This window comes from Fukomys damarensis, unplaced genomic scaffold, assembly GCF_012274545.1.
Source record: "Fukomys damarensis isolate Sample0158 unplaced genomic scaffold, DMR_v1.0_HiC HiC_scaffold_14, whole genome shotgun sequence".
NCBI lineage: Eukaryota > Metazoa > Chordata > Mammalia > Rodentia > Bathyergidae > Fukomys > Fukomys damarensis.
The window spans coordinates 20,396,275-20,421,130 of NW_022900926.1; the positions used below are offsets into that span (position 1 = coordinate 20,396,275).

The 24,856-nt window shown below is 44.7% G+C and overlaps 1 protein-coding gene across 1 annotated transcript in view; it reads right to left on the reverse strand.

Annotated features, from left to right (window-relative positions):
• The window catches only part of Ect2l (epithelial cell transforming 2 like), an 85,896-nt gene that overhangs the window by 25,347 nt on the left and 35,693 nt on the right, over positions 1 to 24,856 (reverse strand). Inside the window, exons 4-13 of the mRNA XM_033763266.1 lie at positions 20,467 to 20,629; positions 15,926 to 16,178; positions 15,034 to 15,202; positions 13,127 to 13,265; positions 11,195 to 11,363; positions 9,490 to 9,618; positions 5,335 to 5,427; positions 3,739 to 3,921; positions 1,451 to 1,554; positions 50 to 172 (exon numbers count right to left, since the gene is read on the reverse strand). Coding sequence (XP_033619157.1) covers positions 50 to 172; positions 1,451 to 1,554; positions 3,739 to 3,921; positions 5,335 to 5,427; positions 9,490 to 9,618; positions 11,195 to 11,363; positions 13,127 to 13,265; positions 15,034 to 15,202; positions 15,926 to 16,178; positions 20,467 to 20,629 — 1,525 coding nt within the window. The remainder of the gene's footprint in view (positions 1 to 49; positions 173 to 1,450; positions 1,555 to 3,738; positions 3,922 to 5,334; positions 5,428 to 9,489; positions 9,619 to 11,194; positions 11,364 to 13,126; positions 13,266 to 15,033; positions 15,203 to 15,925; positions 16,179 to 20,466; positions 20,630 to 24,856) is intronic.

The window sequence follows — 24,856 nt, forward strand, 5'->3', positions numbered from 1 at the left end:
GGAACAAAAAAAAAAAAAAAAAAAAAAAAAAAAGTAGCAGCAACTTTACCTTCGTGAGTAAACTGAGAGTTTCTTTTGGGTCACATTTTGTCAAAATAATATTCCCTTCATGATCTTTGCTCTTTTTACTTTTCTTCAGCAGAAAATCTGACAAGAACTCCAGGGGTTTGTCCTGAAAAATACCCCCCAAAAAAACAAAAAACAAAGAACACTAATTAAACCATTCATCTGGAATACAGGTTATCAAAAGAACAGCAGAAAAGAGAATACATTTCTGGAGCATTTTCTGCTTTCTGCCTAATTAATGTGTATGTCCAGAAGGCCAAGTAATCATTACTCAGTCAGCCGAGGGCATCCTCCAGTTAATCCCACATTCTAGTCACCACTTGGACTCTTGGCTCTCAGCTTCTGTCACAGTTAGGACACCGCGGTCTCGTGAAAGGGTCTCCCGGGATCTTCAGTCCCACAGTGCCCCAGAAGACTCCCTCAGCCCAGTGAGGAAAGCGGGCAGGAGCAGGCGGAGTTGCCGGAAAAGCTGTACACCCAGGCTCCTGAGCTGCTCCCTCGGGTTGGGCGCCATCACATTTCCATGCTGCCTGCACAGGAATTTGTTGAGCGCGCTGTGGTGCTTTTGGCCTCGGGGTGGTCCCGTCCCTGCTGCCTTCATCCCGAGCCCACCCGGCCGCCCAGCCTTTGGCCAGAGCAGAGGAGATGAAACACGGACAGCTGCGATCCCGGCAGGCAGCCGCTGGGTCTCTTTCTCCCACAGCCTGACTGGCATCCTCCGGGGAGGGAGCCAGGGGTCTTCTGAACGGGGCCTGGCTTTTCGGGAGGAATAGCCAAGGTTTGCTTCTACTGAAAATGTCACTTTAGGGGTGGGGATTTAGCTCAGTGGTTCCGGCACCTGCCTCGCAAGCGGCAGGGCCTGAGTCTGATCCCCAGTACCAAATTCAAAACAAAACAAAACAAAAATGTCACTTCGGGCTCCCCCATACCTGTTCCCAGCCAAAGTGTTGGTTTGCTTATTTTGTCCTTCTGCGTTTTCTTTCTCATCCTCTCTCATCCAGTGCCCCTTTGCCCTTCATCTTTTTATATCTGGTTTCACACATTTTAATTTTCTCCCTCATAACCCTAGCTGTTTTCACCATAGAATAATATTTTCATGAAATATAAAGCCATAGACTTTTGTTTTTTAAGACAAAAGCCGCTTCTGACAGACACTAAGCACAAGACAGAAAACAGTGCACCATGTAAAATTTTTAAACAATCCAGAAGATTTTCCTGGTTTTCTTGGGCCCAGTATCTCTCAGTGGCTGTTTTTACAAACTGATGAAATTTCTCTGAGGAATTGTGCTCCCAGATAAACTGGCTTTTAAAAATGATAAACGCACACTGAGAATTTGTCAGAGTGGGGATATTTCTGGTGTGCTTTTTTCAACGAAACACTTACAGAATGTTCTTTTGACAGCTCTTCTAATCCATCCACCAGAGCTTGCGCTGTGTCTTGGTTATTGAGAATGTCAGCCGTGCTCATGGAGTCAAACATGAATTGCCCTGGAATTAATTTATGTAACACATGTGATCGAAAAGAAAATTCAGTCTTCCTAGTTCTCTTTAGAGGACAAAAATACAGAGTAGGAGTAAAAAATCTTTCTGGAGAGAGGGTCTCATTACATAATTCAGGCTGACCCTGAACTCTTTATGGAGCTCAGGCTGTCCTCGAACTCATGGTGATCCTCCTGCCTCAGCCTCCTAAGTGCTAGAAGTACAGACATGCACCACCACACCTGGCATGGAGTGAAATTTGTATGATGTCATGAAATTTTTATTATGCCATAATTTTATTTTCCATTATTCCATCTATCATAGTCCCACTATGATACACAAAATGAGCCAAAAGGATTAAAGTGTGCAGCATATAGACAGAACCCACCCTGCCAAAGCTGATGCTGAACCAAATCTATAAGTTGAACAGTAGGAAGAGAACACATGAAAAGAGAAACTTATAAATTCAAGTGTTATATTCTCATTCCTGCCAAAATGTGCTCCTCATTCTCTTTTAGCTTTGTGCTCGAAACAAATATTTTAAGTCCTTGGGAAACAACGTACAAACAGATACCTTTTAAATTTTTATGCTTTGAACTTTTATTTGAAAACAAGTTTTTGCCACTGACTCATTATCTATACATATCATTAAAACAAACAAACAAAGAAACATCTATCTTGTCCAGGAATGGTGGTGCATATGTGTGATCTCAGCACTCAGGAGGCTGAGGCAGGAGGATCACAGTGAGTTTGAGATCAGCCTGGGCTTCACAGTGAGTTCAAAGACAGCCTGAACTACACAGCGAGACCCTGTCTCAAAAACCCAAACAGACAAACAAAAACAACCTTCCATCTTCAAGGGAAGACAGGGAAGAGGGAGTAAAAAGAATTCAGATGTGTTATGTACATGCAGCATGCTCAATGAATTATAAACGGATTTAAAAATGAATTAAAAACAACAACTTCCATCTCTAGAAAGTTCACCTTTCCACTTTTCTGACTAGTTTTCAATATCTGTGAAACAATCAGGAAGGACAGTTTCTCCCTGCATATAGCTTCATAATTATTTTAAAATATTGGGTGGACACCTCCTCAATGTAGTCGAGAAGATGGTCCAGGAAAATCACAGGGCAAATCCCTGCATTGGAGGCTTCGTGTAAAAAGATGCAGGACGTTTACTGACAGGTAAAACCTCTGTGTGTGTTACTGCTCTGGTGTAGACAGGGACTAAGTAGATATTTAACAAAAAGTAGGCCCCCCCCAAAAAAAAAGCAGGGGAGGGAAGGGTAGAGAGGCATAGATCTGTGACGGTGTGAGGTAGGTGTCTTAGTCAGATGGAAAGGACTGGCAGCAAGATGTTTCCCCACATGAGGAAAAAAACACCTCATCTTAAAGAATGGGCTGATTTAACAGAAGATTAAAAGGTGAGAGGCTGCGCTGGTTCCCTAAAATCTACTGGGATAATTCCATCACAGGAACGGAGTGTGACGGGGAAAATAAATTCAGTGGTGTCCAATAGGCTCAGCAAAGCACCCGGGAGCCCATCACCAAAGTACGCTTCTTAGGAAGGAAGGAGCTTAAACTGTAGGGCAATTTGTGTAATGGGGGCTGCAGCAGAAGAAGGTTTAACTGGGATGCCAGGCTCAGCATTTAGAGCAAACTATAATGGACAAAAAGACTCAGGTTTCCGGCTCAGCACACAGTGAGTTGTGTTGAGGCCACACTGGCCCGCACAGGAATTAAGAAGATGGTAACACTTCAAAACTGGCATCAGCGTCATCATCTTACTAATGAATATATTTGCTCTTGGGGGGAACTCAGTGTGTAAGTACTTGAAAGAAAATAATAAATACAAAGGGGATAAACTGCTACTGAAAATGTTAAATTTTACTTCTGCTATTCCTAATTTTGTATTTGCTGTGCACAGGAAATAAACTTTGAGTGGAACATGATTATAATCCCAGTGTTCTCTGGCAGGCTGAGGCAGGAGGATCACAAGTTCAAACCCAGCCTGGACAATTTAGTGCCTTAGTGAGACCCAGTCTCAAAAAAAAATTTTTTTTAAAGGGCGGGGAGTGTAGCTCAGTGCAAAGGCCCTGGGTTCAAACACGAATACAACAAAATAAAAATAAATTTAAGAAAAGGGAATAAACTCCATAATTAACATGCAGCAGAAGTGGCCAGAGCGCTTACCAATCATCCTGGCACCGATGCCCTTCTGCAGATCCTGCAGGAGAGGACTAAGCTCTTTCCTCACTGATTTCAAAGCATCTTCCACGAGGTCCGCGAAGTGGGCCCAGGTCTGCAGTTTGGATTCACTGAAGTAGACAGAAGGCAGAGCCCCGACCTGCAGCTGTCCCAGCCACTCACTGAGAACTGACATTGTTTTTTCCTTTTATTATCGACAACCTGAGCTCAGATGAAAGAATTCTACTTCTTGGTAAAATTACAACCCAAACTCAGTTGTATTCATGCTGGGCTCTTTATCCTTTCTCATTCGAAGACTAAAATTAAGCAGCCACGACAGAGTGAAACAAGAAAGTCACAGAGGGCACAGCAAACTGTTTCCAGTGCCTGTCCTCTAACCAACAGCGTTGGCACATTCTGCTGCTTGAAATTAGGAAATAAATAACTGCTGTCTTGCGCCCTGGGGAGCAGAGCCCTCGCCTAATTAAGATCGTACTGAAGTTTACTTTCATTTGAAAGGGCGAACTCCGGAAGATTCCTCTTGCTTCTCCCGTCTCTCCGTCAGGACCCTGGACGTGGACCTGGCAGCAGCTCTGTGTCTCCTGCGGATGCGGGGCCCACGCGTCCCCTGCACACAGCGGTCCAGCTCCATTATCTGTCCTGACCCGTGGGGGACCGCGTTTGCTTCGGGTCCCGCACTCTTACGGAAAGGCCCTACCTACCGTGGGTTCCTCCGTAAGGTAAATGAGAAGAAAGAGGAAGGCGGAGGAAGAGGAAGAAGGGAAAGCTGAAGGACAGAGAGAAGAGAGGCCAACAGCGGGCCACACCCCGCGGCGCGGGCTGGGCCACCCCTGCCCGGGCCACGCGTCCTGTCGTCCGGAGATGCTGTTTTACGAGCTAACATCAGTGGCTTCTGTCATTTTTCTGTGGAATCTCTGCCCTCGGCAGTTTTACTGAAGTGCCCACTTCCTCAGTCTGGAAAGGGCCTTGGCACGGCCAAGGGAAAGGGAAAGACAGGCACGGCTTTCTGTGGTTTCTCCAGCAGTCCATTCCCTGCTTGATAGGAAGCAAGCACATTTTAAAGGGAAAATGGGTTCTCGCTACCGTAGCAAAGCAAATGGTGTTCTTGTTGGCCAGGTGATGTTACAGTTTGATCCGATAGGTGCTGCTTTAGTATTTGCAATAACATATTTACTCTCAGGGTTGCTTCCTGTGCTTTCCGTCTCTGACAAGGCTACCGGATGGGGTCGAGGCAAGACACCCGCGTGTCCTTGTAGCCGCGTCTCGCCTCCCCGGACAAAAGCACGCTGACTAGGCCGGACCACGGGAGTCTCCCGTGTGCTTAGTGTTTCCCCAGATCAGCAAGTTACATCTTTGCTCGACTCTGAAAGCCGACGATTTCAACAAGAGTTTGTGTAAGCGAGGGTTTGGAGCAAGGCATTTGTGAACAGTAAAGGCCCTTCTGAGCAGACCACTCGGTGCTAGGAGAGGGCGCAGCTTGGGAAGCCCCGGTGTCCCTGCAAAGGCGGCCACTGCCACCGGTGTGGCTGCCTGGCCCGGTCGCTCAGTGGCCCCGAAGCCGCGTCCCCGGCGTGCACTTACCGTGTTGGTGCGAGCCAGTGACGACGCCGGCCGGGGCCGTGAAGAGCGTGCCGGTCAGCTGGGACAGACGAGAGAGGACCGCCACGCCCGCCTCTGCAGGCCAAAACGCCAGGGTGAGCCTGGGCCCTGCTCAGTGTGACCAAGAAGACAGGGCCGCGACGCCATCCCGCACCTCTCAGCCCTGGAGCCCCACGTCTCATTCGTGAGGATTCAACAACAGGGTGGGGAAAGGGGACGCGGAGTCCGACCTGCTGCTTATTTTCAAATGTGGAATGTTCAGCCAAAAGATGGAGAAAGATTGATGTGTTTTCCAAAATAATCTAACTCCCAGGAGCATTTTTATTGTGAGACGGACTTAAAACAGGTAAAAGCAGGGTGGGACACAATGGTCAAAACTTAGTGTGGCGCTGATTTCAGCCTTTCTTCAGTGGCACAACACACAGACCGGATTATTGAATTCAGAGTGTATACAGAACTCGGCATGGTACCCATGTGATGGATAGATGGACAAATGTATTTTAATTCTTTCTGGCCCCAGAATAAATAATTACTTGAAATTGTGTCAATTACTTCTTGGAACAAGATGGCAGATTTTGAAAGGCTTGGATGTCTTGCATAATTACCTAATGTTTTAGCTGACAAAGAAAGCAAGTGTCCAAAGGTAGACCTACAGATTTAGCCAACTGACTTCAGCGGAAGTGCAAATGAGATTCACTGGAGAGTGAACAATCATTTTTTGTTTATTTGTTTTGTCAGGGTCTTGCTCTGTAGTATAGGCTGGCCTTGAACTCACTGGGCCGCCTAGCCTGGCCTCAAACTCAGAGTGATCCTCCTGCCTCAGCCTCTCAAGTGCTGGAATTTCAGTCATGTACCACCATACCAGGCAGAAAGAACAGTCTTTACAAAGAGCAGTGCTAGACAAACTGGATATCTACACTGAAAAAAAAAAATTAAACCCTTATCAATGTCTTATAGTCTATTTTAAAAAATAGCAACAAATGGGTCACAAACCTAAAGGTCAAAACTATAAATCAAATCCTGCAAAGCGTAGGAAGAAATCTTTGTGACCATTGGTTATGTAAAGAGTTGTTAAATATGATACCAAAAGCATGATTTCTAAGAATAGTGATTAATTTCATTAAGAACTTCTGCTCTTCAAAATAAACTATTCAGAGACATAAATTATGAATCACAAGTGGGGAAAATGACCTCGCTTTTGTGCAAAACATTTGAACAGACACTTCTCCAGGGGAGATGCATGGGTGACAGATACTGAAGGATGCTCGGTCACGAGGAAACTGAGAGTGGAAGCCGCCGTGAAACACGGGCACGCGTCCACACGCACGGCTCACATCAGGACCCCTGGAGCACCTGACAGCCAGGTGTGGGCGCCTGTGGCTCTCCGCTCGTGTCTCCACTGGGAGAGCGTCCGAGGGCCCAGAACCGAGGGAGCGGCTGGTCTTGGGAAGGAGGGAAGACGGGAATGAAGGCGAGGCTGGGGTGGGGGGTGGATGGAAACGTGTAAGGGTTTCCAAGTGACTTCGTTTTTTAGGACGGTAAAGGTGAGGTCAAACACTAGGAGACAAAGGCAGGAAGGACTGGCTGAAGCGGGAGAGGGAGGGAATTGTCATCTCAGAAGAGAGAAGATGAGGACGGCGGAAACATCGAGACGCGGCTCATGGGGTTCGAGCGTCTGGAATGTACATCGGCTCGGTGACGGCGACGTCAGAAGGTCCTGCTGCTTCTCCCCCAGCCCAGCCTGGTGCAGCAGCCACAGGCTCAAAGAACCAGGGCCGGGTGCGCCAAAGAGCTGGAGTCGGCCAGGGCAAAGGGAGCCAAAGAAGCTGAGGCAGGAGAGTCGCCATGAGTTTGAGGCCAGCCTGGGCTACATGGGGAGTTCAAAGCCACCCAGAACTGTGTCGTGAGACCCTGTCTCAAGAAGAAGGAGCAGAAGGAAACTAACAAGTTGTTCAGATTATCACAAGGCGATGATGATCACGTGGGATAGTTAGTCCAAGTTTATCAGGTGAGGAGACAAGGGTGAAGGCCAGTGCCAGAGTGAAGGAGTAGGGTGTATAAACAGGAGGGATTCCGGGAAAGAACAGCTCAGGGGAAATATGTGAGCACCGGGTTTGGACGATGACACACAGACAAACTGTAGTTGGGAGTGACGCAGCTAGCAGGGATGACAGGCTGAGGGCACATGTCTGGAGTCCAGCTACTCAGGAGGCTGAGGCAGGAGGATTGCTTGAGCCCAGGAATTTGAGACCAGCCCAAGCAACACAGCAAATCCCTACCTACAAAAACTTACACTAAAAAAAAAAAAAAAAAAAAAAAAAAAAAAACCAAATTTGGGGAAAAATTAAGTCAGCAAATCCCTACCTACAAAAACTTACAAAAAAAAAAAAAAAAAAAATACAAAAAACAAAACCAGATTTGGGGCCAAGAATTCAGGAGACCTGATCGTTGGTCCAGCTGATGCTTACAGCAGCGCTGGCACCAGGGCCCAGAATGATGGTGGGAAATGTATTTTTGGTGGCATAAATTTCACCTGAGACAATTTTTGTATCACTACACTCTGTTCTTTCTTCCTTTTGCACCTATTCTCTCTGCTTTTTTGTTTTTTTGGTACTGGGGATTGAACTTGGGTCCTTGTGCTTGCGAGGCCGGTGGGGGAACCTCTGAGTTAAATCCCCAGCCCTCTCTCTCTCTCTCTCTCTCTCTGCTTTTGAATGTTTTGCTTTCCATATCCTTTCTTTTTCTTCTACTTCAGTTAAAAACCTTGCTCTGGAGGCTGAGGATGCAGCGCAGTGGTAACGTGCTTACCTAGCACAAGCAAGGCCCTGGGTGTGAGCCACAGTACCACAAAAGTAAATTTGCTTTGTTCTCGTTACACAAGTAATATTAGTTCATTCAACTGGGAGTGGGGGAAAAGGGAAAGAACAGATGAGAAAAGAAGGAAAAAATGGAAGCATAGCTTTTGTGAATAACATGTGGAGGGGGTGAATGGAGGGGGGGATGGGAAAAAATAAGAACTGAGATACGGCATGTACAGGTACAGCTTCCCTACGATGAATGTGATCATTGTGTACACCTAAAAGGTACCAGTAAACTTAATTAATTAAAAGGCATTAGTCCATGCAGAAATAGAAGCAAACAAAACATTATTTTAAAAGGATTTTTTTTAAAAAAGTGAGGCAAGGTGGCACACGCCTGCCATTTCAGCACTTGGGAGGCTGAGGCAGGAGGATTGCCATGAGTTTGAGGACACCCTGGGCTACACAGTGAGTTCAAAGCCAGCCTGAACTACCTAGCAAGACAAAAACAGGTTACTATGTCCTAACTTTTCTGGGAGGCAGCAGAAGTCCACAAACTTGCCTAGGGCCACTTGGCTACCGAGTAGTCTGAGCAGACTCCGGTTCATGTTGCTGGTCTCCAAGGTCACTCTGGGTTCAGAGCACAGAAGAGATAGTTTTGTCAGACTGGTTGATTACGGTTCCTCTCCTGGTCAGACACCTTCCCTGTTATTACAGGAGCTGTTTATTGTATTTTCCCAAATAGAAATAATGCTGCTGGGTCTTGCCACTAGCGACTTTATTTGCACAAAGAGGTTACCCTGGCTGCTATTCCTGACCCCTTCCTCCCTCAATATGTGATATAGAGAGAGAAGACTAAAAGGTGGCTGAGGAACCTGACCAGAGGGCATTTCACAAATTAACACACAAAGAAAACGTTGTTATGGCTTGGATCTATGATGACCCCTAAATTCTCACATTGGGAGGCGGCTGACCTGTGGGGTGCTCGAGTCATTGGTGGGCTCTCACCCAGTGAGAAGACAGTAGCTGAGCGTGCTGGGAGGAGAGGGGGCTTGGTCGGAGGCGTGTCGCAGGGAGTGTGACCTGGAAGGGTGTGTGCTTGTCCCCGGCTCCTCCCCTTCCTGTCTGCGTCTGGGCCACCGTGAGATGAGCCCCTGTCCTCCAGCTAGCCCCTTCCTTCAGGCTGGTTCTGCCGTGAAGCCAGCCACCACGGCCTGAAAACACAAGCCCTCCTTTAAGCGGGTGTGAGGTATTTTGTCCCCGTGATGAAAAAGTGACCACAACTCACATCATAAAGAAGGCACAGCCACTGCATCTCTGTGGGGTGTTCAAAGCTGACCTGATGCTCCAAGCGGCACAAAGAGGTCGATGTGTCCCCCTTCTTCCTCAGTGGCCACATGGCTTCCTAATTTCTCCCAGAAGTCTCTCACTTCAGGTCTCAGTAAATTTTCAATACCAATTTTATAGCCTGAGGGGGGAAAATGACAATGTCATATGAACTTGTGATGTTAACATGGACAGAAACTCTTGGCAGAGTGAAGAAATGAAACCAGAGATTGCAGGAGCCAGTGTCTGCCCATATCCCAGGAATTCCAGGACAGTGAGCCTCATGTGCACCAAGTTAGGGCCGCTGGACACCACCGTGGCCATCGTGGCCACTGCCTCCCCCTCAGTCTGGATCACCTGACGCTGGGTCCTCAGGCTCAGGCGTCCCAGTCTCCACTGCACAGCTGTGCGAGTTACCAGGCCGCGTGGAGTCTAGGGGGAGTGGCTGGTCAGGCCCTGGGATCTTGCCACTGAACTCCAAAGCAGAAATTCTCCCCACAGTTGTCAATCAAAAGAGAGGTGGTTGAGAGCAGAAGTAGGAGGATCCCGAGATGGCAAACACGAGCTGAAAGTCTCCTTTCTCTCTCATTGCCTGGGAAGTGATTCAGGGGCTCACTCTGCTGTCTGGTAAGTTCCCTGCCAGCTGGCTCCTTGATCGCCTTGTCCTCTGTTAGGGTTTATGTCTGGATGTCCCCCAAAGCCTTGTGGCTCCTAAGTGGGGCTTTTGAAAAGTGACCGAATCATGGGTTTGAACAACAGCAATATGTGATGTTAGGAGGCGGGTTGGGGTCAGAGGAAGAGGCCACCGGCCGTGACATCTCCCCGTCCAGCCCCTCCCTCCTGTCTCTGCTTTCTGGCCACCAAGCCCTGAGCAGCGTCCCTCTGCCCAGGCCTTCCACCATGCTGTGTGTGTGTAAGTCTGCCTACCACGGACTGAGACCTCTGAACTGTGAGCCAAATACCCTCTCCTTGGAGTTGAGAGTGTTGGGCATTTTGTCCCAGCGATAAAGAAGGTGACTGGAAGACAGTGTGCTAAGAAAAATACACCAGTCACACAAAGACAAACACATGTGATTTCACTTACATGAACAAGGTAACTAAAATAAGCAGAATGGGGTGATTGGAAGGGGATATTGGGGAGGGGAAAGGGTGAGCTATTATTTTTGTTTTGTTTTGCTTTTAGTACTGGGATAGAACTTGGGGCCTTGTGAGGCAGGCGGCAGAAACACTGAGCTAAATCACAGGCCCGAGCTATTGTTTAATAGATGAGAGTTTTGGTTTTGAAAAGTGAAAACATTCTGGAAAGTTGTTTGCAATATGAGCATACTTAATACCACTGAATTGTACACTTAAAATGGTTAAGACAGGAGCTTTTGTTTTTATTCACAACTTTTTAAAGTTATCAGAATTGCTTCACTTTTTTCATAAAGACAAAATCAATACTTGTCAGCAAATGCAAACCTAAGTTGACTCTGAAAGCCGTGCATGTAGAAAAACACTACCTAAGTGCAAAGCCATTCGTTTTTTGTTTTTGTTTTTAGTTTTTTGAGACAGGGTCTTGCCATGTAGTCCAGGCTGGCCTTGAACTCATTATGTAATGCAGGCTGGGCTCCAACTTGTAGCAATCCTCCTGCGTCAGGCTCCAGAGTACTGGGATTACAGCGTGCACTACCACGCCTGGCTACCTCGGAGTGTTCTCTCCCAATTCCCAATCCTACCTTGGAGTAAATTGATTTCTCTGCTGTCTCCGTCGCTAAATATCCCCACACTCCGTGCCTTCCGCCCGTGCAGGGCTTTCTCCACAAGGAGAAGCAAGCCGTCCAGGGTCCCGCCACTGTGCTCGTACACGGCCGAGAGGACCCCGGCCTGGACACTGTCCACCACCAGCTGGAGAAGGGAAGGAAGCTTAGGAGGCGAGGCCATAAAGGCTGTGTAGTCCTCTGTGATTGCTAAAGAATGTTTTTCAGGAATTATAGAAGTGAAACTTCCTCCTTCACTGGTTTCTTTTTAAATTATTTTATTTCATTTCTAATTATAAGTGAAGAAACTTAAGTTCACTGTGACTCCATCTCACAGAGCTGAATATTCTTAACAATTTGGGTTATGCACGTACACACCACCCACAGAGACATATCGACAACCTTCAAAAATACTACAGTTAAGATCAGTTTTGCAGACGACTTCTTAAATGTAACATTTTCATCTTAATTATGAATTTATGAATTATCAATGTCAATTGGTATTTTTCATTTAATTTAATAGTAAAAGCACGGTTCTTTGAATTCAACAAGTGTTTCCACAAGATAAAGTTAATTCACAGCAGCAGATGGTGAAAAGCTGTTGGCTTTCTCCAAAAACTCACACTTCTTTGTCTCCTCTAATCGGCTGAATAGCAACACACCACACGGTTGGGTCCCACCTTTTAACCCAACCACTGCCTGGTTCATGATCAAATACATACTCATGCCATCAACTCAGGCAGAGGTCACGAAAGGGCATGGACTCAGCAAGTTGTTCACCCCCGCTGTCTTCGTTTGTTCCCTGGGTCTGCACGATGCCTTTTCAAGCATCAGAGAACCTATCTGAAGCCCCAAGATCAAAGATACAACGTATTTCATGTAGCTCTGCCCAGTTCCCAGGTTGTCAGTGATGAGTGCCGACTTCTACCTGGCCAAGGGAAGATGCCGTGTCCTCCAAATAACCTCTGTGGCACAAATGGAACTCCAGTGGAAACTGGACGAGTTGGCAACAAATACAGACTCCTGAGCGTCACCTTCCCATCTGCCCGGGTTCATGTTCAGCACATGTGTCCTCGTGCCCAAATGTGTCCCAGCGTACACTGGGCTTGGGCCTCAAGAAATTCATTTCCAGTTGAGAATTCTGCACCGCAGGCCGCTAACCTGGTGCACAGCCCCGCTCAGCCACACAGCGCCCTCGAGTGGCACCATGAAACGAGGGTCCCTCTGGCAGGGGCGGCTCGGGAAAAGGGCAGGATTCAAAATTCAAAGTAGGGCTTCTACCAAATGCAGCTCACGTGTGAATTCTGATGAAATCGAAAACTTGGGAAGTCAAATTATGGTAAGTCTGGTCCTTCCGAGTACAAACACCGGAAGTATCACGTCTTTTTATGTCTACTGCGTGCTTCCTTTATTTTTCGTGTTCACGTTAAAATTTAAACCGATGACTTCCTTATAGAGAAAGTACATTTGAATTCCATGGCGCCCTTATTAAATAGATCACAAAACGGAACTTCAAACAGCCTTCTTCTGAGAGATGGTGGTTACATAATATTATTAAACCCTGTGCAAATTCCAGAGAAGTTTTACAATCATCCTTCATAGGCACTTTTTTATAAGTAAGTGCAGCAAATTCACTTCACTAAGAATATTTTAGACACCTATTAAGTGCAGGCAGTTTGCACCTCTACTGTTTCTTTCAAAGGAAGTTTGATTTAGGGTCCTTGTTTCCAGTTTTTAAAACTGCTTGGGGTCTGTAAATTTCCACTTAGATCAAACAGTTTCCCTTTTAGAAGATCAAGCATCTCTATACATGTGGTGGCCAAAAGATAACCACAATCTCTGGAGTCTAGCTAGAAAAAAAAGAGCAAAAACCCACTCAGGAAGGGGCTGGCCTCGTAACCCAGTCCGTACCTCATACGCAGGGACCCGAGATGATATTAATATGAAGTGTGGCTGGAAAGCACATGAAGAGCTGTCGTCCTTCTTATGAACTCCATGCCAATTTTTCTTTGATAATAAAGAGTAGGAATGGCTTCCAGAAACATTGCTTCTGCAGAGAACAAAGGGGAATCCATGAAGCTCTGACCTTTCCGTCATTTGGCTTTGGCTAAGTCAGCGCTGCTTCCCTGCAGACACTGCAGAGGACACTGGGCCTTGGGGGCTTAGACCTTTCCTGTGGGGTGGGGACAGCAACGGAGGGGCCTTCAAGGGAGTAGGACCGAATCTGCCCTCAGGCCTCTCCGCTGCCTGGTGTGGGATGCTGGAAAGGTGGCTTGGAACTCATCCTCACTTGAGCACTTAAGATTAATGTAATGGCACCCTTAGGGGCTCAAAATGACATTTAGAAGGGAGTGGCCTCTGGGTCCCTCTGGGCCTTGGTAGTTTCTGGGCACGGTCCCCAGTCTCTCCATAGCCACTCTACCTCCATATTACCAAAGGACAGGGTGGCCTCAACCTTCGGGAAGTCACTGTGTGTCTTGGCAAGGGCATAAATGCACTCACGACGTCCAGACACAGAGATGCACGTGCAGCAGCAGTGTGTGAGGCTGAAAGTGTTGGGACCTTGAGGATTTTAGGCTCTAGTCTTTGAGACTACGATACTTGGGAAACATGCCATTCATCTCTCAATCTCCTTGGAAAAAGCACGAGTGAGGTTATGTGATCAGGAGAATCTGAAGGTGTTTTTTTGTTGTTGTCTGTTTGTTTGTTTTTAATTGCTCAGCAACTATGTAAACTGTGATAGTTATGAATGTCTGATGGAATGGATAAATAGGGTAAGAATTGAATTTTGGGTAATTTCATTATAGAGCATGATTTTGGTCACTGAATGCTGTTAGTTTTTCTCTAATTTGGGTAATAAAATGGAATTACAGCAGCAGGGAGTGATAAACTATAACTGTAATCCTAGCTACTGAGTAGGCTGAGGCAGGAAGGTTGCAAGTTGAAAGGCTGCCTGAACAACTTAGTGAGGCCCCTTCTCAGAATCAATAAAAAGGGCTGGGGATGGAGCTCAGAGATACAGGTACGTATGAGCCCCTGGTTTCAACCATTAGTACTGCCAAATAATTGAGAGGGAGAGGGACGGGAGGAATGTTTATAAACATAAATAAGAATTATGTTTGGTTCTCTTGGGTACTGCCATAGTTTGGGTCCGGAGTGAGCCCCAAAAGCTCACATGTAGAAATCTGGTTGCAGCCTGTCTGGCTATTGGTGAGGGAACTTTTAGGACATGGGGCTTGCAGGAAAGAAGCGAGGTTATTGCAGGCAGCCTGTGAAGGGCTATGTGGGACACCTTCAGAGGTAAGAGTGAGCAGGCCCCCTCTCCCACACACACTGCTGTCTTGATGTCCCATGTTGCTACAGGCCCAAGCAAGGACAAGAGGCCACGAACTGAATCCTCCACAATCGTGAGACAAAGTAAACCTCTCTCTTCCTTTTAAGTTGATTTGTCTCAGCATTTGTCGTAGCAACAGAAAGCTGACTAACAGATAGTACTTGGGAACTTATCCCATTAAAAAAAAAAAGGTTTAAAAATGGTATTTGCTCAAAACTATATAGAAAATATACCACATTACAATATTGCCTCATTTCAGGGTTAAGTGCATATTAATGTCAAGGGTGAATGTTACATAATTCCTTCTTCAAAAGCCATTTTAAGAGACTGCCATTCTTGAAAATCAAGTCATTATTTCTGCTGATATTTATAGAATATGACCATATAATCACACAGTGTCCTTGTGTAATAGCTAAGTTATTCTAGAATGGGTTCTTGGTAACACGGGATGTTCTTCAGTTTCAGTAGACAGCAGTCTGCTTACCGCGAGGGTAAAACTTCTAAGGATGCCAAAACGAGCTCTTTCTCCAAAGCTCCCCGCAATCCCGCTGGGTCCCTCCGAGTCCCAGAGAGGCTCAGTTGATGTTTACATGTGGACGACCCGGAGCAGCTCACTCCGCTGCCCCAAGGCGGGCGAGCTCTGAGCAGCTCCTCTGGAAAACAAACAGCAGCGTCAGGCGGTTCATTTGATGCCTCTCCCAGCCAAACTGACGGAGAGAAAGGCATCAAAAACCAAGCCGTGCCAGGGCGGTCCTCCAAACGAAGGGCACTAGGCGACTTTCCAGCCCTGTCAGGATTCCTCAGCTGCACTCCGCAGCTGCGAGCAACCAGAGAGCAAGCAACAGTGCTGCGGACCCCAGGTAGTCACTGCATAGGCTTTCTCGCCCCTCTCTGTCCCGACCTGGCTCCGGGTAACTGCCCATGTGTTACGATCTCCCCAGAGTGAGAGCCAGGGGAAAGGAGCAGAGCACTCAGGCCTGTTTCCTTGCTTACTTTTACACCCTGGCAGTCGGAAGGCTTCGCTGAAAGCTTGAATCCTCCCTACTCTTTCTCTACAAAATGCCCTCCTTCCTGCTTCCAGCCCCAGTTTTTGTGTCTCCTCTTTTTCACCAACCCCAACTCGTCTTTCCCAAACCTATGTCTTGCCTTTTGCTAGTGTTTGTACTTCTTTATCCTCCTTGTTTTTGGTGACGATCTGACCTTATGTACTCTAAATATGCAATGGAGGGAAAAAGAGCCAACCGCGAACGTGCCTTAGAGAGAATCCCCACACGCTCTTCCAGAAAGACAGCAAACGCCCCTCTGTGGAAACTGATGCGAAAATACATTTGTCTCCATAGTGCTCGGGCAAGGTACAGTTTTTAAATGCTACTCACTCTTCCGGAGTGCAATTTTCCCCCAGATTATTTTCCTTAGGCACTTTTCCCTTTGCCTCTCCTGGACCTCCTCCTCCTCTGTTTTGGGCTCATTCAGGGTCCCATAGACAGCGGAGGCCTCCCTGGGTGTCAGCCAGTCTAGGTCGGACACACACGCGATGTAATGGTGTTTCCACGCGCCGTACTCATTGTGCGCCGGAGAGTAGGGCAGAAACCACCCGAGCTTAACACACTTGGGCATCCACAAGCAGTCCTTCAGAAAGAAAAAGAAGGGTGAGTTGCACATGTTTTAGGGTAGTTTTCCAGCAATAAAGTCTTCAGGTACACAGGGATTTTTTTTTTTTTTTTTACATCGAGATCTCTACAGTTGACTCCTGCCCTTGACTTGGCATTTAAACTTGACACAGAAATAGGAAACACGAGGCACTCCTTGGGGAAGGTGGTGACCGTATATCATATGTGAGTTGTGGCAGTTCGCAGTTCCGACTTACTGAAGACAGAAGACCCACCCGGGGTGTGAGTGGCACCAACCAAGAGGCTTGGCGGCTGAGTGGAACAAAAGGGAAACGAAGAATGGTTGGCTTCTGTTTCTTCGGAGAAGCTCCAGTCTTCACCTTCACTCTCAACATCGTCTCCCAGCTTCCAATACAGACCCTTCAGCCTCCTGATGCGGACGCACCCAGGACGCTATGCTGAGTACCAGCCCCTCACCTGGAACCTTTGGGTCTCCCGCACACTAATGGCCCTCTGCACTTTTCCACACCTGACTCGGCAGGCGGCTCCCCTAAGCCTATCTGGTAAATCTGTTCGCATTTGTATGACCGACATTAAATCCATTTCTCTAGTAAGATTTGACCGATACCTGAACACATGCACTAGTCATGGATTTGTACACTCATCCACTATTTCCATCGTGCTGGGTTATTTGAACCCCAGCTTCTGACAATTCAGTTGCTAGCAGTGGTGCAAGTAGTTTGTTTTCTCTCCCTGAGACCAATTTTGGTTGAGCTACACGATGGTGCCAACATGCAGCCACTTTTGACATATGAAAACAATAAATTCCACGGGACTCAGTCAGATCACATATCTAGACAAAATATTAAAAATAACAATGATTCGAAGGCACTCGAGGGCCTGTGCTCCCAGCCCTTGGCTGTGCCTAACATTTGGCATTTCCTGTCAGCTCAGGTGGGTGCCAGCTCCAAAGTGAAACTTAGGAGGCAAAGAGGCAGGGTGGAAAAGCGTGGCTAAGATTCAGACTGGGCGTCATAAAGGATTTCGGCATTCTTGCAGGAGAAAGCACACACCGAAAGGCAGGGCCCAGTAAAGGAGAGAGGCCTGGTAACCACAGCCTCTCAGCTGAGGACCTTTCTGGGGAGAATGACGCTGAGTTGGAGCAACTGTCCCAAGGACGGAGGGCAGCTTTGAAACTTGCATTTCCCAGCTTCGCCAAACACGAGGAGCAAAAGCGAGTGCTCCCTGCAGGAGGGTGGCTTTCACAGGCTCAGAGGATCACATCTTGTTTAGTCTGTATCTTGAGTTCAACCCAAAACAATCAATAAAAAAAAAAGAAAAGTGGTCTCATCTTTTGTTTTTGTCTTTGTTTGTTATGTTTTTAGTAGCCACCAGAGAGACCTTCTGGAGTGCCAAACATTGCAATTATAAGACAAAAACTTTGCAAAAACATCCTGTAATTAATCTGTCCAAGAATATAAGTGACCAAGCTGGGTGTAGTAGTACACACCTATAATCCAAGCACTCTGGGAGGCTGATGCAGTAGGAATCCAAGTTATAGCCCAGTCTAGGCAACTTAGCAGAAATCTTAAATAAATAAGTCAAGGGATAGCTGGGAGTTTAGCTCAGTGTGAAGGCCCTGGATTCAATTCCGTGTTGTAAAAAAAAAAAAAAAATAGAAAAAAAAAAAAAAAAAAAAAAAAAAGTACATGACCAAGTAGAAAATTTTAGCAAAAGAAGCAAATCAATGTTTTAGAACTGAAAAATGTAACAACTGAAATTTAAAATTCAATGACTGAGTTTAGGAGGAGATTAGAATGCATCAAAATAAGTAATTAATAAACAGAGGGGAAAAAAATCCAGACTAAAACATTTAAAACTAAAAAGATAGAAAATGCATATATGAAAAAGATGGAACTTATGGGCCAGGATAAATTAGTCTAACAAATACTGGAATCCCAGAGGAAAAGAAAGCAAATAGGGCAGAAGCCCTATATACAAAGAGATAGTATCTGAAAATTGCTCAGAGCTGATGAAAGACATTAAATCTTAGATTAAAAATACCACTACAAAACACAAAATGGGATAAACATATGCATATAAACATATATATCCACATAGGTGCATGATAATAAAATTGCTAAAACACTTAAAGACAAAAAGTTCTGAAAAGCTGCTACAGATAAGAACAATAACAAAACTGCTAACTTCTCTAAAAAAAAAAAAACTGTGGAAGCCAGAAGACAATGGAATATTTTCAATGTTCTTAACTACCACTTTGGAATTCAAACTCCCAAGAGAACATCTTTCAAATGTGAAGGTCAAATAAAGATCTTTTTAGACAAACTAAAACTGAAAGAATTTATCAGCAGCAGACCTGTACTAAAAGAAATATTAAAGAGAATTCAGAGATAAATGATCCCAAAGGGAAACTCAGACATGCAAGAAGCAACAGAAAAAAATACTGACTATATAAAACAATAAAAATCAATTTTTGTGAAATATGTGTGATTGTGTAGTGTATGTGTATAAGTATATGTGAGTGTCTTTATATACACAGTCACTCTGGATCTGTGAGGCTTATGTATTATATGTAATCTGATGATGACTCGAGTATATAGAAAAATATAAAGTATACAAGAGGATTAGGCACCCATCTTGGGTGTTCATGGATTTGGGTGTTTGTTGGGGGAAAAGGGCAGGCTAGAATCAATGCCCGTGTATACACAGGTGCACACACACACACACACACACACACACTCTACAAACATTTGACAAGAAAAGCACCGACAGGCTGGGATTTAGCTCAGTGGTTCCGGCACCTGCCTTGCAAACGGCAAGGGCCAGAGTTCGATCCCTGGTACCAAAATTAAAAAAAAAAAAAAAAAAAAAAAAAAAAAAAAAAGAAAAGAAAAGCACCAACACCAGGAGGAGAATAAGTGGAATTCAAGGGTCTGTGCCCATTGCATCGTCTGGGGTGGTTAGCTAACACAATGCATACTATAAGTTCTGTGGTAATCATGGAGTAGCTCTTCAAATGTTTATAATTAACAGTTTAAAATATTTTCTTAATCCACAGGAACACACAGAGGAAAAAAGCACATAAAGGGTGTGCAACATTTAAAAAAATCAATAGAAACATGATTGATTTAAATCCAATATACATCAGTATTTATATAAATATAAATAGATGAAACATTTTAGTTAAAAATCAAAGGTGGCAAAAATATTAAAAGAAAGAAAGAAACTACCACTAGTGTATTCCGTTTACAAGACATACATTAAATATAAGGACATAGAAAGATTAAAAGTAAAAAGACAAAAGCAGTCTATCAATCATTCAATCACTCCATCCATCCATCGCACACTGGCCCCTCCACCGACAGCCAGTGATCACTGAGACCATGATCTCAACACAGCCCATCCTGGAAATTATGTGTAATCTAAAATGCAAAATATTGCCTTCATTAAAGAATGCCTATTATTTCATTGGGTTAAATCTTTTACAAGAAAAGAAGAGACAAATAGGCCAGAGGCGGGATTCACGGCCGAAGAGGCTGTTTGGAAGCAGCTGCAGCTGTTCACTGCTTTGAGTTGCAATCGGAAAGACCCAGGTTCACACCCCTCCCAGAGTCAGACAAGGAGGGATGTGTGGACCTGGGGTCAAGGGGTAAGCAATTTTCAAGAACTGAGTTATTTATTGAGGATTAAAAAGAATGCCCTATAAAACCCAAAGCTTAAATTGTTCTCAAGAAGAACAATGGATTTCTCTAATCAAGAGAAATGTTTTCTAAATCATATGGACTACATCATATATCAAGATTTTTTTTCTGCTACTAAAGATCAAACCCAGGGGCCCTGTACCACTTAACTGCATCACCAGCTCTTCTTCCTCTCTCTCTCTCTCGCTCTCTCTCTTGCTCTCTCTCTTTCTTTTACTGGGAATTGAAACAAGGATTGAACCTAGCACCTTTACACTGAGCTACACCACCTTTTTATTTATTTACTTTTACTTTGAAACAAGGTCTCTCTAAATCACCAAATTGCTTAAGCTGGACTTCAACTTGCAGTCATCCTGTCTCAGCCTCCTGAAAAGCTTGGATTACAGGAGTGCACCTGGTATCAAGATTTTTTTTAATTACATGAATTATTGGAATAGTATATATCTCCTTAGTTGAAAAGAATGAATCTCCGTATTTTACTTATTCCCTGTGTTTTCACTTAATAGTAACTTGAGGCCTCCACAGCTCCTCCCTCAGGTCATCACTGAATCCCTGCCCTACTTCCAGAAAGTGAAAGTCTCGAACCTGTTCAGTGAGAAACTTCCAGGGCCAGCTGACTTGGGCAGCTGCACACAGATCTTTGGGATTCAGGAAGGAAAAGATATACAGAGAAATGAAGCGTGGTAGCACGGTAGAGAAATCCACTCTGGCCACTTGCTTCCTTTCTGAAAACCAGTCTTGGACAAACCTAAAAAAAAAAGATACAGATATGTGTTTCCGAGTGCTAATATGTAAAATTCAGCTTATCGTACCACATCTGCATGTGTTATGTGGTTTTTGTTTTTATTTTGTGGTACAGAGCATTGACCCAAGCATACTAGGCAAGCACCGCATAGTAAGCTACAACCCAGCCCTTTTTAATGTATTTTCAGACAGGGTCTTGCTAACCCTGGCTCACATCTACATTTGTCGGACACATCACAATTCATTGTTCTCCTTGAAAGAGTCATATGCCTTTAAAATAATTCACAGATTTTATTTTTCCCATGCATTTATCATTTCCTGTGCTCTTTATTCCTGTTTATAAATCTGTTTCCATCTAGTAACGATGCCCTTGGCCTGAAAACTTCTTTTAGTATTTCTTTTGTGTAGTTTTCCTGACAATGAATTTAGTCAGTTGCCTTTATCTGACAGTGTCTTTATTTCATTTTAATGTTTATGCTGCTATTATGACCTCATTAACTGATTTCAGTATTTATCAACTTGTTACCACTGTAACAAGTTCGTCCTTCCTCTTCTTCCCCTTCTTGTTCTCCTTCTCCTCCTTCTCCTCCTCCCCTTCTTTTTCCCCTTCCCCTCCTCTTCCTCCTCCTCCTCCCCTTTCTCCCTCCTCCTCCTCTTTTCCTTCTCTTCTTCTTCCCACACCCCCATATCATTTTAGAGCCGATCCCAAACATCATATTATCTCATCCATAAATGTTTCAGTATGAGTCACTAAACAATAAAGACATTTTTTAAACATACTGTAACACCATCTTCTTACTTCACAATTTCAACAATTCTGAAATGAGATGGTCTTTGCATGACAACATCCACCACGGCTCTTTCCCGCCTTGCATCACATGCCACCCAAGCACAGGGAGGTCTACAACGGGCACAAAACCCAAAGCCCCACCCACAATCATCTCAAAGGCTGTGTATGTTGCAGAACCTTGAGGCATTTCATGGACCACAAAAAAAAAAAAAAAAAAAAAAAAAAGGCACAGCTGACCCTGTACCAACTAAAATAAATACATAAATAAATGAACCTTAACACCTGATCATCCTGTTAGTGATAAAGATCTTCTGTAGTCCCAAGTTGCCAAACAGGTGATCATGTTTGAATAACAACTGATAGAGCAGGAAGTTTGGAAGCAATTCTGGCAGAAGTAAATCCAGCTTTTCCCTGGGGCCTTTTGTCTCCTTTGCCCTCAGACATCTCTGACCAATCTCACAGCTGATTGGATAATGGATAAAGTTTTACTAAGTATGAATCCACCAAAACTCATCCACCTCAGTCCTTGGAGGTTACAGAACTTTTTCTTCCACTGCTAAATGGCTACTGCTGTCCATTGTCACTGAAGCCCAGGGGACCTGAATTTAGAAAGAATAGTCATGACAATAAATCTCACTATGCAGTGGGTCTTCTAGTTTCAAGTGAAATGAAAATGACATCTCTAATAGAGAATCAAAAGACCTTAGTCATCCTTCTGAATGGGTTGCTAAGCACATGTTAGAACCAGAGATGGTCCTGACCACTACTTTACCCAAACTGCTGCCTTAAACTGAAGCTTCACTTTCAACCCTCATAACTTAAAAATAGCAAAGCCCACCATCAAGAGGGGCAAATCTAACTCAGCCTAATGATGAGCACTGGACACTCTGTGGCACCACGGGCCATATGCACTGTTCCAAGACAAAGATTTACCTTAACAGACAAATTGGCAGTCAACTTGTAAATTCTGGGACCATGCAGGATTGCAATATTAGGATACTTCCTTATGAATCAGATACAGTACCCTAATATATATGAGCTCAATCTTTACGCTTAATCTTCATGTTTATATGAAGTGACCACATAAGGAAAAAAAGAATGCTTTACCAAAAAAAAACAAAAACAAAAACAAAACACAAAAAACTTGATCAACAGCCCTGCATTCGCCAGTTAGGTAATGCTCAAAAGAATTACAATAGTGAAACTACCATAAAGAATAGAACCAGAGTACTGGGCAAGAAATTATCTTAATTCACACAAGAGCCATTCCTACCCACAAAGCCTGTACAATTATCAACTATGCAAAGTTGAAGACCTCTGTAAGTCCAGCTTTTCCGAGGGTCCTCAATTATTACAAAAGTGCATATCCTCCCCCTTCTGTGGTTGAACTACTTGGGCAGAAGAGAATCTATGGAGGGTGGTATAGGCCTCCCTCTGTTCTTGAGTAGTACTCAACTGAAGAGGAACGTATATTCCTCTGTTCCTTTCCATGCTCGGCTTGCCCTCAAGGAATAGATGGTTCGTATTCTGACTGAAGGCACTGGGTGGACATGAGTTTGGACACTGACTCTACCTCTTCTCTTCTCAGAAGTCATTCATGATTCTGACATAGTGACTCCTTCCTTCCCGGGGAACAGAGACTACAAAAGTGCACTCTAGATCATCCTGAAGGGAAGATGACAGGCCTTGATTGATGAACAAGGAGATGGAAGTCAGTGAGTTTGAGGGGGGTACAAAACATCCTTTCCTACCACAGATACAGGCTACGCACCTGCTGAGTCTCAGCCTTCCATCACTTTCTCAGTGTCGGGTGTGTTTGCCCCCACTTGGCCCAACTGCATGAGATTTTACTGATATCCCACTTGAGAACAAAATCCTAAAACATGCTTACAGTTCAGTGCCAGTTACAGAAAATGCAGAGAATTGCATTCAATGAGCCTCATGTTCTGGACTGAGAAAGACACAGCCAGATGGCCCCCTTTGCATAGCCTTACCAGAGCACTCTCTTGGCAGATCTGGTTTAGCTCAACGGAAGCACAGCTGCTGAGTTCCAACATTGCCTGTTTAATAGGGCAGCTTCCACAACTAAGGAGCCATGATCACCTAATCCTATAAACCCTCTGTTTCTCTCCCACACACCATAACCATATACGGGATGATGGGTGCGGAGCCTTTCTCTACTTGCACTCCGGTATGACTAAAGTCTGTGCAGCGCGTCTCCACATTGCCTAAGCCGTGAGATGCTAGAAGCTGAAGGGATTATAAGCTTTGCTACTCGTCTGTTCTCAAGTGTCTTCTCAAAGAACTCTGTATCTGTACCTTAAATGGAACTGTGTGTGTGTGTGTGTGTGTGTGTGTGTGTGACGTCACCCGTTCACATAGGAGGACAATAAACGGCACACAACAAGTGCTCAATAAATATCTGTTGAATAAACACGCAACAGAAAAATAATTATGAAATCCCTTCTCCAATCTGTGAGGGAGAAACCAGTGTTAAAAAGGTCATATCCTAGGTTTCCATTGTGTAAATTATAGAATTGAGGAATTTGACCTGCTTTGATTTACTTATGCTGGAAAGGAGGGACAGTCATCTGCATGTATGGGATGGAGTCTGGGACCTGGGAATCTAATGGTCTTTCTGCAGACTTTTACATAATCTCCCTAATTTTAGCCTTTGATTCCCCATTTCTTAAAAATTTTATGTAATGAGCTGGTTTGGCTCACCTCAATTTTCTTCCTTGTGCATGTTAAGCCTCATACGCCTTTTGATATTCTGTTACTCACCATTTCTCCATTCAATTTCCACTTATACTTTTGTAATTTGTGGTTAGAGGCATCTCTTAGTTTCACCCAAAGCATGTTTGTATCTTGTTCTTTATTATTTCAGGTGAGTTTTCCAAGAGAAAGAAGTTCTAGAACTATTTTCATTCTGTTGATTTAAAACTGGAACTAAACATTTTTAATAGAGTGGAAACTCAAAGAAATGTTGTATTCACTTAATTTGTTTGCCTTTTTTTTTATAAAAAGATCACAGTGTTGGAAGAGATCTGTTTCTTTTTCCTTCTTGAGTGGCAGCCTCTGATACAAGGACAAATCTCTTCCCCTGTGGAGCTTAACTAATGCACTATATTATGGGGCTCATTTATTGCTACTTTTGATACCCAGGCAGGCCACTCTGAAATGCCATTCCTTCTGTTTGGGTAGCAGGTACAGAAGAGGCCAGCCATTTTCTAATGGGTCAGTGATAGCATTCACTCAGCCTGGGATGGCCAGAGTGAAAACTAAGGGTCACCTAGGAGAGGAGAGTAACTGGCCTGTCCTCTTGTAAAGTGTCAAGTAATACAGGACAAGGAAAAGTGAGCAACTGTTCCATACTGAACATGGATGTAGAGATATGAAATCTAAGTACAATGGGCAATGCTGGCCTAGACTCTGGACAAA